The 14993-nt window shown below is 45.8% G+C and overlaps 6 protein-coding genes across 6 annotated transcripts; 3 read left to right on the top strand and 3 right to left on the bottom strand.

Moving 5' to 3' along the window:
* On the bottom strand, nucleotides 1-2292 carry F4813DRAFT_138851 (major facilitator superfamily domain-containing protein). The gene has a single exon (XM_049238815.1). The coding sequence runs from the start codon at nucleotides 1807-1809 to the stop codon at nucleotides 100-102; it is 1710 nt and encodes a 569-aa protein (XP_049098197.1). The 5' UTR covers nucleotides 1810-2292; the 3' UTR covers nucleotides 1-99.
* F4813DRAFT_138816 (FAD-binding domain-containing protein) lies at nucleotides 1954-3946 on the top strand. The gene is made up of 3 exons (XM_049238814.1): nucleotides 1954-2550; nucleotides 2603-3101; nucleotides 3158-3946. Exons 1-3 carry the CDS (start codon nucleotides 2097-2099, stop codon nucleotides 3639-3641), a joined length of 1437 nt encoding a protein of 478 aa, XP_049098196.1. The 5' UTR covers nucleotides 1954-2096; the 3' UTR covers nucleotides 3642-3946.
* Nucleotides 3947-4651: 705 nt separating this feature from the next.
* F4813DRAFT_390912 (uncharacterized protein) lies at nucleotides 4652-6438 on the bottom strand (the record flags this gene model as incomplete). The annotated part of the gene is made up of 3 exons (XM_049247079.1): nucleotides 4652-5909; nucleotides 6003-6110; nucleotides 6167-6438. 3 exons carry the CDS (start codon nucleotides 6436-6438, stop codon nucleotides 4652-4654), a joined length of 1638 nt encoding a protein of 545 aa, XP_049098195.1.
* Nucleotides 6439-8554: 2116 nt separating this feature from the next.
* Nucleotides 8555-10246, top strand: F4813DRAFT_139130 (Calcipressin-domain-containing protein). The gene has a single exon (XM_049238817.1). The coding sequence runs from the start codon at nucleotides 8873-8875 to the stop codon at nucleotides 9665-9667; it is 795 nt and encodes a 264-aa protein (XP_049098194.1). The 5' UTR covers nucleotides 8555-8872; the 3' UTR covers nucleotides 9668-10246.
* Nucleotides 10054-12413, bottom strand: F4813DRAFT_364723 (uncharacterized protein). The gene is made up of 4 exons (XM_049243843.1): nucleotides 12285-12413; nucleotides 11703-12118; nucleotides 10894-11649; nucleotides 10054-10597 (listed from the first exon to the last, which is right to left on the bottom strand). The coding sequence occupies exons 2-4, from the start codon at nucleotides 12096-12098 to the stop codon at nucleotides 10328-10330; spliced, it is 1422 nt and encodes a 473-aa protein (XP_049098193.1). The 5' UTR covers nucleotides 12099-12118; nucleotides 12285-12413; the 3' UTR covers nucleotides 10054-10327.
* A 234-nt stretch (nucleotides 12414-12647) lies between these two features.
* On the top strand, nucleotides 12648-13826 carry F4813DRAFT_138718 (uncharacterized protein). Its single transcript, XM_049238813.1, has one exon. It carries the CDS (start codon nucleotides 12705-12707, stop codon nucleotides 13707-13709), a length of 1005 nt encoding a protein of 334 aa, XP_049098192.1. The 5' UTR covers nucleotides 12648-12704; the 3' UTR covers nucleotides 13710-13826.
* Nucleotides 13827-14993: the final 1167 nt, after the last annotated feature.

Below are 14993 nucleotides of genomic sequence, written 5' to 3'. Positions count from 1 at the left end.
AATAGGAGGTGGCATACCCTCTTCATAGATCTGGTATCTAGAACTCTGCTTGTATGTAAAAAGGAAGCTCCGTAGTAATTATATGAATCTGAAGTAGGTTCACTCCTCCTGTGTCTTAAGCTCGTCTTTCAATTTCTCCCTATCATTAGTTGATCTATCCGGTTGATCATTGATACCATATTCAGTCTCTAATTCTTTTCGGAGTTCCAGCCCCTCCTCTCCTGCAACCGCAAAAAAGCTTGCCAAACTAATGCCCAAGCCCACCCACCAGATTATTCGTAAGCTTTTTGTATAAACGTCTCTAGTCTCGACCCAAACGCCTAGATCAAGAGTTGATCGTATAGTATGTACCTGGCTCGCAAAGGAGTATGCTGCCCCGCTCTGCAGTTGGCTCCGTAGCGTTTGGTCCGAAATGTTGTATAAGTTGGAGTCAAAAACAGCATTGAAAACAATGCTTGAGATTGTCACTCCCCATATATAGCCGAAATTCTTAATAAAACTAAACGTTGCGGACACTGTGACAACATCGGACTCTGGTAACTTAGCCATGATAGCAGGCAAAAGAGTAGAGATAATCATCCCACAACCTCCACTAGCAATCAGTTCAAAGAAAGCCCAAGCAACTTTAGTTGTATAGCCGTCAAGTAAAGTAAAAAGACCGAAGGAGACGGCTAATAAAGCAAAGGCGGTGGCATGCAGCGGACGATATGCGCCAAATTTAGTCAATAGTGCCCCAGCAACGACAGCAAAAACTAATGACCCCAGTGCGAAGGGGAGAAAAAACGTGCCAGATTCTAGGGTCGTCGTGGCAAGTACCGCTTGGAAATAGATAGGCAAAAAGTATGAAATCATCTGTAAGATGACAGAAGACGTGAATGTCAATATAAACGCCGTCACAGATGTCCTGTTACCGAAGAGCCTCGAAGGTACACTGGGGTGCCGAGCAAAGTAATGCTGTTGAATATGGAAGAATATCCAACCAGCAATCCCTAGCACAAGCGGTAAAATAACACGCCAGGAGGACCATGGAAACTGTACACCACCCATAATTAAGCCAAAAAGCAATGCGATCATGCTCGGTATGAAGATAAGTGATCCGAAGTAGTCTATCCGCTTTGCTTTTGAGATCAAGGATAGCGTGGAAGAATCAGCTCCCTTATTCACCCTCATGAATAAAACAAGAGCGAATAAAGCCAGGCCACAAATAGGTATGTTGATCCAAAACACCCACCGCCAGTTTTCTTGCGCCAGAGCACCACCAACTGGCGGGCCTAAGGCGGCTGCAACTCCTGACCAAGAGAACATGAGACCCAGATACTTGCCTCGCTCACGGAGCGGAACTAAGTCACAGCACACGATGTCAATGAGGACGTAGATGCCTCCGGCACCGATACCCTGGACTGTGCGGCCCGCGATCAGCATGCCAACGTTGTACGCACCGCCGGCGAGTCCACTGCCAAGGGTGAAAAGGGTAGTTGCTGTAATGATGGGAATCTGTCGGCCAAAAGCGTCTGCGACTTGACCAAACAAAGGCTGCAGAACACTAGAGGCAACTATGAATGAGTTCGCAATCCACACATATTGTTCAGCTCCCCCAATTTCCGCCGTGATCGTTGGGAGGGCAGTAGTAATAATAGAAACATCCAAGGCGGAAATAAACGACAAGAGGCAGACAGAGGCAAAGATGCCCCAGAATCGAAGACCTTTGGCAGGCGGCTTCGATGCCGTTTCTCCGTCAGTTGACCCGGGGAGGGTTGGTTCAGCTTTAGTAGCCATTTGGGAAGGGAGTCTCTGTTCTGGACTGAACATCCACTTAGAGACAATTAAATATAGACAGAGTAATAGGTTTTAAATAATAAAGAGGCTAGGGACATACTTATCCTTGAGAATTTCTGGGCTTGCCTATGGTAGGATCGACTTCGGAGTTAAGAAGTAAGGGATGATGTTGGTAGAATGAAAAAGATATTTCATTTCGTCACACAACAAAGAACAGCAAACTTCCTGTTCCAAGTCTACACTACTAACATCATTAGCAATACAGATTAATCTCCAGAAATAATTTTTCTTGCACCCTAACTTATCGTTATAGTTTCAAAATGACTACGCTCTCTGCCATCGAAGCTCTCAAGCAGGTCCTCCCAGCTGAGCAGCTTCATTTTCATGGTACAGGTGAGTTCGACAAGATCAATGGATCGTATCTTTCAGCGCTCGAAAATGATCTCGCCCCAGTCGCCATTGTCCTACCTAAGACAACGAAGGATGTTTCTGCCTTCTTGCTTACTATCAATCCTTTTGTTGCCCGCGGCGAAATGACCTTTGCCATCCGAGGGGCTGGCCAGCAACCCTTACCAGGTTGCGCAAACATCCAAGGGGGGATAACATTGGACTTGCGCCTGCTAACTGGTATAGATCTCGACCTAGATACCGGGATCGTGTCTATTGCCGCTGGCGAACGCTGGGGTACAGTTTATGAGAAGCTGCATGGCCACGGTCTCGGTGTGACTGGCTCTCGGTCTGCGAAAGGCGGCATTGGAGGGTTAGCATTGTCAGGTGCGAGCAATTATGGTAGCATCACAGCAATAAAATCTAACCATAATATTAGGAGGCCTCTCATTTTTCTCCTCTCGCGAAGGCCTTATTTGCGACAATGTTATCAACTACGAGGTCGTCCTAGCTTCCGGTGAGGTTGTCAGTTGCAATGCCAATGACCACCAAGATCTCTGGAAGGCATTGAGAGGCGGTGGAAATAACTTTGGTATAGTAACAAGATACGATATGAGGACTTTCAAGCAAGGCCCCTTCTGGGGCGGTAGCGTCTTCTATTTCCCAGCAAGCTTTCCCAGCCAGATCGATGCCTTGGTTCAGCAGTTACAGAATCCAGAAGCAGAGACCCATATCATGATCAGTCTCTTCTTCGCAGCCCAATTTGGCCAACCTATGGGACTAAACCAGCTTTATTACACCCGCGAGGTGGAAAGCCCCCCTGTCCTAGATCCGTTCGTCAAGGTACAGCCACAGCTTGATCAGCTCAACTCGATGCGAATGATCAATCTGAAAGATGCCGCAGCCGAACAAGCCGCAATGGCTATGCAAGGGATAAGGTATGCATATTTTTGCCTATCAGATTGCTGAACATTGAGATGCTCATACGAAATAGATGCGCCTACATGAACACTACGGTCAAGGCAGATGCTGAAACCCTTAAAGCCGCAGCCGAGGCCTTCTCCTCCAGTCTTGACCATGTTAAAGGTTTTGAGGACGTCGTTTTCTCCTTAACACTCCAGCCCTACCCCGTCTCCCTCCTCGAGAAGTGCATATCCGCAGGTGGTACTACCACGGGCCTAACCCCTACTACGGGTCCGCTAGTTTCTATTTTGGTATTGCTAAACTGGAAGAACAAGAGCGACGATACTCAAATTCTTGCTATAGGGAAGAGCTTGCTTGATAAAATCGAGCGAGACTCTGTAGCAAGAGGCCAGGCCATTCCATACAAGTACCTAAATTATTCATTCAATTTCCAGGACCCAATCGGCTCCTACGGGCCGGAGAACAAACGCTTTCTCCAACAGGTCAGTAAGATATATGACCCTGATGGTATCTTTCAGAAGGGATTCCCTGGAGGATTCAAGTTATTTGTCTAAGTTTCTCCGTGGAGTGTCAAAGACTGTTAGATAGTTAGCTACCTACCTAAGATAGAGGATAATAATAGTGCCTTGGGTACCCTAGCTACCTCGTAAAATTAAGTTAATATATTTTATTGTCCAATCAGACATAGTAGGCTATGCTACAGCTACATTGTCATATGCCTTTATTATCCCTTTGTTGGTGTGACCGTCGTGCTTAGAATCTCCTTACTTGCCAACCCGCCACCCTTCCCTGTTTCTATGATACTAAAATAATAACTATGTAAATGGCGTATTTTTAGCTATTTAATCGAATCAGTTCAGATATGCGAATTTGTATGGGAAACAGGTGGCCCCAGTAACAGTGTTCCGACTTATTGTAATTATTCTTGCTGTAAGGTGCGGCTATTTACCACTAGTCCCTTGTTCAATAAGAGACACCATTGATAGTCCGATGATAAGTTTTCAAAGTGCTGGGCTAGGTAATGAGAGATTGTAGTCGTACTAAATTTTCTTACCCCCCTTTCAAGCAGTCAAGACAAGCGAAGTCTTCATAGGCCAATCTCATAATGAACCAATGCCGTTCTCCTCCGCACAACTACTTATATCGCTACATACCTCAGGCCAATGCTCTGCCCATTCATCCCCCATAAAATGGTTGTCCTCAGGTCCTTCGTAACGAAAACCGCAATCTTCTTCAGCCAGGAGGCACCTGTCAGATTCATGTACTGCCTCATAATTCGGCGATCCGTTGTAGAAAGCCCGAATAACTTCAGCACATTCCTCATGTGCCTCGGAGAGTATGCCTGCACCACACAATAGTTATAACAACAAAGACAATAAACGCTTTATAACCTTGACATCTATCGGCCGAAACCTAAAGTGGCCTTTTTTGTAACCATTTGAAACATATATAAGCACCGATTGGGCTGGTTGACATTTTAATGTTTGCCCGTCCCTCAAACATGTCTCCAAAGAGACACCCCTCCCCATACAAAGAGCATTGAGGAGAAATCCAACACTAATATTCAAGAGTATTGACGCTTCATAATCTGCGTTATCAGATGCGCCGAAGCTGGACATATCGTCTTGTACGATATTATACAAGGCCCTCGAGACGTTGCATCTGCCCCTAGAGCAAGGAGCGGTTCTAGGAAACAATCAAGCCTCTCGATTGGCGACAATATTTCCCCGACCATAGAGTTTATGTTTCTCAAAACGTGCGTGGCTAACGGCGATGGATTTGGTGACTCCTTAATGGCAGATAAAATGAAGTTTCGAAATGGAAAGTCAGTTAAAAGAGCTAAGAAATGAGGTCCAGTGCAGCATTCTTCCAGATAAATCAGGTAATAACGTTCGTGATACCACGTCCATACGCGTCGTAGCATTTCATGGACAAGAGGTTGTAGACTCAAGTCTTTTATTTCAGACAAATACTCCAAGACAACTCCAAAGCGTCCATCCGAGAGACCCCGAAACAATTTTGCCATGATGAGATGACCTTTGACAAGCTGGATATATAGTGTATCCGATGAGTAAGAGCCATACGCGCGAATACGATGGCCCTCTTCGGTGTCTTTCATAAAATCATAGGCCGTTCGATGGATGAATTCTACCCACATGCTCCTTTGTTGTCCTCGAATCAATTCAGAACGAGTCGGGTCGCGTACGGGAAAGTCATCCGCAGCCTTCCGGTAAAGTTTGGAATTCCCATTCATTCGTTCCCACATGTCGGAGTACAGTTTCTTCAGTTCATTAGGCATTTCCTCGAGCCGCTGCCTGAGAATGGCTCCTGTATCGCCTTTCTCTATTCCTCCAATCAAGCTCCGTGAAGCCAAGTGAAGCCAGAGAAATGCACCTTCTGCTTTCTCCATAAGAGACTTTATGATGTCTGATCCTAAGGATCTGGCTATCATACCACGGTCAACGTACGGCTGTATTTGTGCAACTGCAAATCTCTTCATGTCATCATATGCCAGGTCATGTAATCTTAGCTGTTGGTGTCCGCATAGATTGGACTGAAGCACTGGTTCAGGCCGACTGGAAACACATATTTTGATTTTCGGGTGTATCCTCAGATCATCGATCAATTTCAGTAGTGAAAATGGGCCGTCTTCTTCGCATATTTCATCTAACCCGTCGAGGAATATGCATACCGGAAACATATCGTTACCCAATACTTTGAAATAAAGATCTTTCAGTTCTTCAACGTCCCAATCGGCAGCCTCTTGTTTGAGTGGCAAGGTCTTGGGGGTATTTATGATCGAGCCCAGGGTTATAGAGATCCTATCAGAGAGAAGAGCCTGGTAAAGGATGGAGCAAAGAAATCCCTAAACACTTTTTTGCATTTTTAAACCTGGTTTCCAGAGAAAATGGAACAGAATTATAGGGTCTGTGTTCCATATCTTCAATGCTGCTTCTGTAAAAGGGCTTTTTAAGAGGTACTTCATCAGTGTGCTTTTTCCAGAGCCAGGTTTACCAGAAACCCTAATCCATGTTAGAACAGGCTTTCAATTAATCCCATTAGAAGGGAAGATCATTACCAGTATATATTGCTATCAGACTTGAGCCAGTCTTCAAAGTCGTCCCATGATTGTATAGGGGTTTTATCGTGATCTTCATCATAGTCGAAAATCCATTGGAAGGTATCTTCGAATGAGCTATTTATATCATTCTTCCTCTGATTCATGCCTTCATATCGCAGGCTGTTAAGAAATCGATCCTGCTGCTCCTTAGTCGAAGATTTCATATCTGATTCGATCGTGCATTGGTCCATTCTCCGGATAAGGTCGTTTGTTCTCAATGTGACATGCATTTTTATTGACTCCTCAGTCCTTGTCAATCGTCTCGTGGGCAAAGCTAATCACCTGCATTATGTTGCAGGCAATGCTTAAGGCTTCGAGGCCAGACATTATCGTAACGCAGTTTTCTTTTTCGCTCTATATGTTCGTGTTCGCGCCCCGATGGATCAGGTGAGGACAATATAATAGTATGGAGTAGGGACGAAGAGAAGCGTCTCTAGAGTACGAATTAGTTAATAATTGCTCATTCTACCCAAAGTTAACAGGGCTGTGATAGACTGGCAACCCCTCGCGATCGGCTCATTAATATTTCCGAGATATCGAGTTGAGCGCTATATGATTGGCGATTCAAACACACACTCACTCACTCACCCCTTTCTATCTCAGCCGCAATAATTGGTTACATTTGCTACTCTGTTAAGCGACACAAGTTCGGTTCAATGTCAACCAACATGTTCCAGTTAATATCTCGAGGCATAAATTATCCCTATTCTGAAATTATTTTAATACTTTACCTATCAAGCAAGTGAGATCGAAAGCAGGACCACATGCTAGATCTGACTTAATGAAGTGTCCGGTACTCCCACGTCTACACTTGACCGACTCGATTGCGGCTGAGCTACCGGCTGACTCGGATGGCATAAATGATGCAGTCAGTTAAGATGGTAGTCTTGGTGCGTGAACAAAACTCTTAACTGAAACGAGGCGAGATTGTTGATGGGCATTGATGTCGGAGAACCCGAACCGTGAGATTGTCGCGTGGTGACTTACAAAGGAGCAAAGGAGGGAACTAGTGACACAGGGATTCAGCCATCGTTCTGGAATCTGGAACGGAAAGCCGGGGTTGCGCCACACTTGTAGTGCCGATCTAAGCTAGGCGGTCCTCGGCTTTTAAGGTTCTGTTCTACCCCGATATGTTTTTTCGGAATGGAAAGTTGTCCGTGGGGGAGAGGCCACCTGCACCTACAACGAGGCAGTGCAAAAGCCGTGTTTCGCTTCATTTTCGCTTTTGCAATTCAAACTTGCATTCACTTTAGTGTAAGTAACCGAGGTATCTATAGCTGTTTGCTTGCGTTTACTTGTGTTTACCTACTCGCGATCCTTTGTTAGGTTTCAATACATGACGTTACCGCCTACTTATCATGTGGTGGTGGGTGGTGGTTTTGCTCTCCACTATTGACGGCATTGCATGGCCACTGTCCAACAACATGATTCCAGATAGTTAAGCAGGTAAGCAAGCGATGTCATTTGGCAATGCTGAACCAATGTCTAAGACGTTGATATAAAATTTATTTGTTTCGCCCAACGTTAGTTGACGATCACGAAAGGCAGACAAGTGACTATGGCTGTACGGTCACGATGGAGGACTAGGTATACAAGGGTAAGCCGAAGGCGTCTGCTGTGTAAGAGGAGTTCCCGAGCAGTACCTGCATTATATTCCTTCAAATCTACTTATCCCATATTAATACTACTTGCCTACCTAGAAGGTTGTCAGATTATTAATTACCTACCCAGGGATATGAGTCCCGAGGCGAGCAACATGCTTTGCCGCTGCTAGCAAGTTGTATTGAAGTTACGTTTACGCCTCAAGACGTTGGAAAGTTACTTACATCGCCCGAATAGTTCCTTCATCACATGGAATTCATATTAATAAGGTTGACTCTCTTGGCCGTGATTTACGAAACTTACTTGGGTATTCAACGCCATGGCGATGGCTTAGCAGCATTGAAGAATGTTAACAGGTACCTAACCTAGGCTGTTAGGTCGACGATATCTAAACACTTGACCTTACCCAGTGATATACCTACGTAGGTAACCTAGGTATGTTGTATTGCACACACGTGTTGAGATGATCCATGCGATGCTGCGGTCGGTGGTGGATACATGCCTAAGTCTGCTAAGTGGTGCATAGCCGCCCCCTGTCACTAGTGTGCAAGCACCGAAAAGCCGCTAGGTCAAGATAACTAAATCGATTTGATAGGCTGGCCAGGGCTGGTGTGGGCTAACGCTAGGCTTGGAGTGGGGTGAGGGAGGGATGTCAAGGTTTGACTGTGTGGCACTGTAACCTAGTAATCCACTGAGGCGGCTCAGTGTCTCTTTAGCCCAAATTCCCAAACGATCCAAGAATCTACCACTTACCTATGTAACTAGGTTAGGTAGCTTAACTAGCTTAACTAGCATTAATTCAATTAATTCAATCCCACCGCTTCCACTTGCGCAGCCACTACCGAGATCCCATACATATTCCACTACATCTCCTTCTCTTCTCCTCTTGTTTCCCTTCCTACAACAATTTCTCACAAGAAAACTCAATAACTACACTACACTGAGAACCCTTCACTTAGAAGAGATATACATTTTATCAGCGACTATCTCCCTAACCTTCGACATTCGCGAATCGAACTCTTTACTCTACATTCAAACCAAGTAGCGTTTGGAGATTATCACATGAACATGTCTGGGTCTCAATCACCGACTTCCAACCCCTCCTCGCCGGCGCGGCCCCTCATGGAGCGGCGTGGGTCATCTAGATCTCTATCTCTAGATCTCTCCAGTCTACCGCCATTAACACAGCCAACGCCACCCACAAACACTCTACTTATCACCAACTTAAACGACACCGAAATATTCCGCCCTGACAACCTACAAACGCTTCGTGAGCTCATTCAAGGGACCGCACCGGTATATACGTGGTCACCATTAAAATCATTCCGCCGTATAATAGTCTCTTTCTTCGACGAGCAGGCTGCTATCAGGGTACGGTCAGTATGGGACGGTGAAGCAATCATGGGCGAGCGGTGCCGAGTGTACTTCGGACAACCTACACCTCTTGATCTCCACAAGGACGACCGGTTGCAGCTTCCCGATGCCGGCAAGTTGTTTTTTATCAGCCCGCCTCCCTCACCGCCTCATGGCTGGGAGATGAAGCTGGAGGATGCACCGAACAAGCAAGTTCACGCCGATGACTTAGCAGAGGCCTTGGCGAAATTACGTCACCAAGCAGCTCCCGCAGACGTTTCTCCGATCTCTCCGGTTGAGTCTGGGCCTACTACATTTAAGAGCAGGAGCAGGAGTAGCACTTTAATCTACCACCCTGATGAGCATGGTGGCAGTCCGAATCTACCAGCTATCTCGGTGGACGATATGACAGATGAACCTATAGAGTTGGGACTTGGTCTGGGTGGAAATACGCCTCCGATAAAGGCGCATACGGCCCGGCCGCCTGTTGAGCTTATGGGATAGGAAATCTGTTGTATACGACTTATAGTTGGGTAGGGGTTGAAAACGAGTATTTTTCCCTTGCAGTTCTGGTAGTATGGCGTTACGGAAGGGCAGGTAGTCATTGGGTCTTGAGTCTAAAGTCTGGGTCGATATCCACATTCACCACAGCACAACATCGCCTACGAAAGGGCATAGCATTGGTATGTCGAGAAATGGGTACGTTGATGGGACAGATTATATTAGCTGTCTATAGAGGGTAAATCTTAAGGCAAAAAATACAGAGAAAGCCTATCCATACTATTACAATATTCGTTAGAGCTTATAAACTACATAGCCTAGTACCAATATTAAGTGTACAAATGTGTTTATCAATGTCAGAAGCATTGCATTGTAAAGTTCATTAGCCATTACTTTCGTAAACAGACTATGCAACCTCACGAGCTCTTACGCTTCTACCCGTAGGATTCGAATATAATTTGCAACAAGTATTTCTCATTTCGCACTGAATCCTTCAAGTCGGTGAAATCCCGAACCAAAGCCGATGACCGCAAGGTTGACCCGACAACACACAAAATGCCTAAAGGGCGACGCCACGCCAGAAGGATATTTAGAGGAATAGGGGTGCTTGTTATCCCGTATCTATACGCAGCTTACCTTACCAGTTAGCGAAGTGCCTCTCATCTAATAAGTATCCACCCATCTCACAACTTTAGCATAACACCACGAAGAAACAATATAGACGACGGCAGCGGAAATAAGTAGCGAGATCAGCGCCGCTCGTTCGACTCTTCCCGGAACCCTCAGCCTTCCCTCTTGCGCCGGCGCCGGACCACGCACCGTTGTCGTCCGGTTGAATGAGGGCATGTACTTGAAGTTAAACTTAGTCGTGTAGCCCAGCGCACCTTTGGTCTTGTTCTGTAGTAGTACTTGGTACAGAGCCATACGGACTAGCTATAATATTAAAAATGATTATTAGTTAGTAAGCAGTGTATCGCGGCCGTTAACGCAGATACACGGGTTAAGGGGGATGTGTGGAGAGATAAGCGGTGCGGAGGCGCAGATCACTTGGTCGCATACACCCCTGCCGTGGAAGGATGACATCGAAGAAAGGATTATCCACTTGAGCAGCGTGGGTTTGCTATAGCTATAGTGACTTGGATGGTGGGAAGCGAAGTGAGACTATGAGGACACAGCCCCCATCACGAGGCTAGAGTGAACCTTGAGAGTACATATGTAGGCCAACTCACCTTAATGTTCCGTTCGTCTAGATAGCTAATACTTCGGTTGACATAACTAAGCGTTGCAAAGAGAATGCACTGCCCAACCACGAGGGCGGTGTAGTACAGACTCGGTTCCTCAACCCCTAACTCCTTTGACAGCTCCCGTCCGTTGAGCCAGTACGTCTGGGCACACAGGAATTCCCTCGGGGCATACGTCGGCGGTTGGTCCTGAAGCCCGGAGATGATGTTGTTGGCGAGGTTTGCAGACGCCTTGCTGGGCTTGATCTCTGCCACCAACAGCGACTCCATCATGCGCCGCGCCGACTCTGGCGTAGACATCCAGTCGTGAGGCGTGCCCATGAGATAAGCCACGTATCGCCAGAGCGCGAGGTAATCGGCAATTTCCTGTTTCCGCAGCCATATGCCTTGTCGTGGAAGGCCCATCCATATCAGGGTTGCGGAAAAGGTATTGATAGTGCCGATGCAGTCGAGATCGTTAATCGGTACGCCATATGTCTTCATGTCGTAGTACCTAGGCTCCTTCTGAGCCATCTGCATAATACGCCGGCGTACCGCCGCGTGGAGCAGTCGGACTCTAACCGAATCTGCAAAACCATCACCGCCCGGTTTTATAGATTCTATGTTGTGGGTTACATGTAGAGTATGCTGTGTGGTTTCTAGCAGGCGCCGTCTGACAACGTCTACACCGAACCCTCCAGTGCGGTCGAGAGTCTCGACGGTTCGCCCGCTCGCCATTCCGCCTAGCAGAGATAGGAATGTTAACTAAACCTGCATATTAACAAATATTTGATCAAGTAAAGAACTTTGCGGCTCACGGTCGTTATGGCTGGCCCTCCGTAGCGGTAAAACACCTTCTGTCCCCTTTCTATCTGCTTCCAGTCGACCCAATCTGGAACGGTATTGATCTCATCCCATAGTCTGCCAATTTTTTCATCGGTAAAAGCGTGCTCTTGAAGGAGTTCATAGAGATCCCGTCTGGCTTTCTTTTTTCTTGGTGTACTATCTTCGTTCTCAGAAGGCTTTGTTTTGCAAGACAAGGACCAGATCTCGTTTAACCTCTCGATGGCCTCTGTAGAAACAGTGTCGTATGTATGTATCAAGGGGTTTAAATCGTCTGCTGTGAGATGCTTTGGTGTCCAGTTGATTTTGACACCCCAACATTTTCGCCAGCCATAATTATTGCTTTTCGTATTGTTGTTTGTAGTCACCATGATAAGTCTTGTCTACCTGGCTAAGATATAACAATAATTAATTTTTTGAGTCAAGAAATTGGAATATCTGGCCTTGTGGGATGATAAATATATCGAGATGGATCATAAATGTTAGGAATAATTATGGATAGCTTGTGTCCATACTGATATAAGCTTCATAATATGAATCCTATTAAAGCATCTTACCTAGGCAGTATATTGATATCACTTAACTAAGAGAAGCTCTGGTATTGATGTTGGGAACGATGTTGATTTGTTAAAGTTTTCTAATGCTGGCCGAAAGCCAGTCATCTCTTTGTATATATACCATTGTCTATGTAGCTACCACCACAAAGTCAAAATCCCATCATTAACATCATGGCCATCCAGCCTGACGTTGTTGAGTAAAGGGGGACGAGTCAAGCATGTATCTATGTATCATGTATCTCTCTTTTCCCCACAGTATCCACATAACCTTAAAATAAATGGAGCCAATATGTGGATGGTCCGTGCTTCATGAGCCCTGCAGAACAATTTTTAACTTGGAAGGCAAAAAAAAAAAATATTCATCTTTCATCTCAGCCTTCTATCCCCTCGCCGCGACTAACCATTCTACACCGGAGGAATATGATGAGTTGCTCGTGTCGCACGACATCTTTGAAGATTTTCGTACAGAGTCTCACTGAACTTCGACTATCTAATTCTACTAGGAAAATCCAACCGCGATATTCGAGAGCTAGTAACTTTCAGTCGCAGTTCGCCTTTGCTAGACCTTATAGTGTCACTGCAGCCTTAAGCTTTCCACGAAAAATATTGCACGGACGAACCTCGCATTCACTAGACACCGATCAACCCTCGGAAATCATACCACAAAAACATTCGGTCAATGCTACAGTTAATGCTCCGGTCACTGCTACGGTCAATGCTACGGTAGAGGAGCCCGATGTACCAGTGCTTAATGTCTCTGCAGACATTTTAGATCGGGCGAAAAGCGAAGGTGCAATTCTTGACTTCACCCCCGAATCTATCGACGTCCTCGTTTCCAACTTAGACAACCCACAAACCGGTTCCCGTGGCCGGCGAGACAAACATGCCGAGTTCGACGCCCGTCGCGAGTCGAAATCGGACTCTGCGCCGTCCGTTGAGACCAAGAGGTTGAAGAGACTAAAGATTATGAAAGACAAGCCTAAGACAGCGTCTGATACGCCACGACCCATTAAGAAGGAACCATGGCAAATACAAAAAGAAATCCTCAAGGAGAAATTCCCAGAAGGCTGGCAGCCGCGCAAGCGGCTGTCGCCAGACGCCCTCGAAGGCATCCGGGCGCTGCACGCGCAATTCCCGGAGGATTACACGACGGCGGTGCTGGCGAATAAGTTCATGGTGTCACCGGAAGCCATCCGGCGTATTCTCAGGACTAATTGGACGCCCACTCCCGATGAGGAGATGGACCGCCAGCAGCGCTGGTTTAACCGCGGCAAGAACATCTGGAGCCAGATGGCCGCGCTTGGAAAGAAGCCGCCTCGCAAGTGGCGTCGCGAGGGCATTGTTAGAGATCCTTCCTGGAATAGGCCGAGGGGACCCCGGACGCAGCCTCCAAGGCAGTCGAGGAAGTATAGAGGGCTTGAATAATTATCTTGCTTGAGAGATAGGAATGCCCGTATGTTACGCCACTCAAATAATGGAAACCCAGCTCGCATTCGAATTGTACCATAGTGAGGACTCTATGACCTACGGTCGCACCGTAAATGCTTGGATTTTGGTGGGGGGTGGGAAGTGCCATATAAAAATAAGCCATAAAACATTCACACTAGAATATGGATACCTCGATACATGTATGTTTTCGTATTGTTTGCTGTACAAACATTAAGATCTTCGCACTGAGATTTGGCGGTCTATTAACTGCCCACTACTCCCCAAAAGATTATTCGGATGCTCCATTTTGACAATGGGGCTGGCGGATTCCAAATCTCTATGCATTATGCAAAGAATAGACAATGCCTTATGTATGTAAGTGATCGTTATCATGCACAAAGAGCAGATCATCAATGCGTCCCCCATTTCTTGTAGTTACCAGTCAGCTGTAAATACCTTTCTAAAATATCTGAGGGTGGTCGAAAGCCTGCATGATGATAACATGGGGTAGAAATCAGTTTGACTATTGTATTCTGTTACTTTTGCAAGTGTAGATTACGATACCGGTACAGAAAACTTACCTATACAATACTGTTATCAATACGCTACTAAGTTATTAGGTACCTAAATCATTAAGATCTCGTTACGTAAAGGCATAAAGGCACAAACATATAGAAAACATAGGTAGGTAACTAAAACTAAAAACTATCTATGTCGCAATCAGTAATTGAATCGTAAGATGCCACCAACTTTGAAAATTCCAATTTTCTGTCTTTGCTATTAATGGTATTCATGTTGTTGAAGATGTGTGCACCTGCATTGCTTAAGCGGATGGGGGTATCGAAAAGCTTACTTAAAACGGGTGACGCTGCTACCAAACCTCGGGGACCTTCAGGGGCCCTTGTCATTTCCTACTTCATCGGTTGGGTCGGTTTTGCGGCCGTGCGTTGCTGCATGCATTGCCGAACGTGGTCTACTGTACCTGGTAGGTTTGGTATCCTAGTACCACGAGACATGTACGGATCCGTAAGTTACACGATAACGGTCTTTTATTCTGGAAACCGGACACTTTTACCTTTTTTACTCAAGTAAGTTCCGACTTCGATATAATTCTATTCTTAGGAGATAGGTATCGAAGCATTGTGTAATTATAACATATGAAGACCTATTTATAAAGCGTATACAAAAGGGGGCATTGATAAGACAAGTAAGGTAGGTAGCTTTGGTCAAAAGAAAAAATGAAGAAAAAACATGTAACATTAATGAAGTTGATGTGATATC

This window comes from Daldinia decipiens, assembly GCF_022478715.1.
Source record: "Daldinia decipiens strain CBS 113046 unplaced genomic scaffold F4813scaffold_24, whole genome shotgun sequence".
NCBI lineage: Eukaryota > Fungi > Ascomycota > Sordariomycetes > Xylariales > Hypoxylaceae > Daldinia > Daldinia decipiens.
The sequence above is the reverse complement of the archived record's forward strand: the minus strand, read 5'-3'. Positions and strand labels throughout refer to the sequence as shown.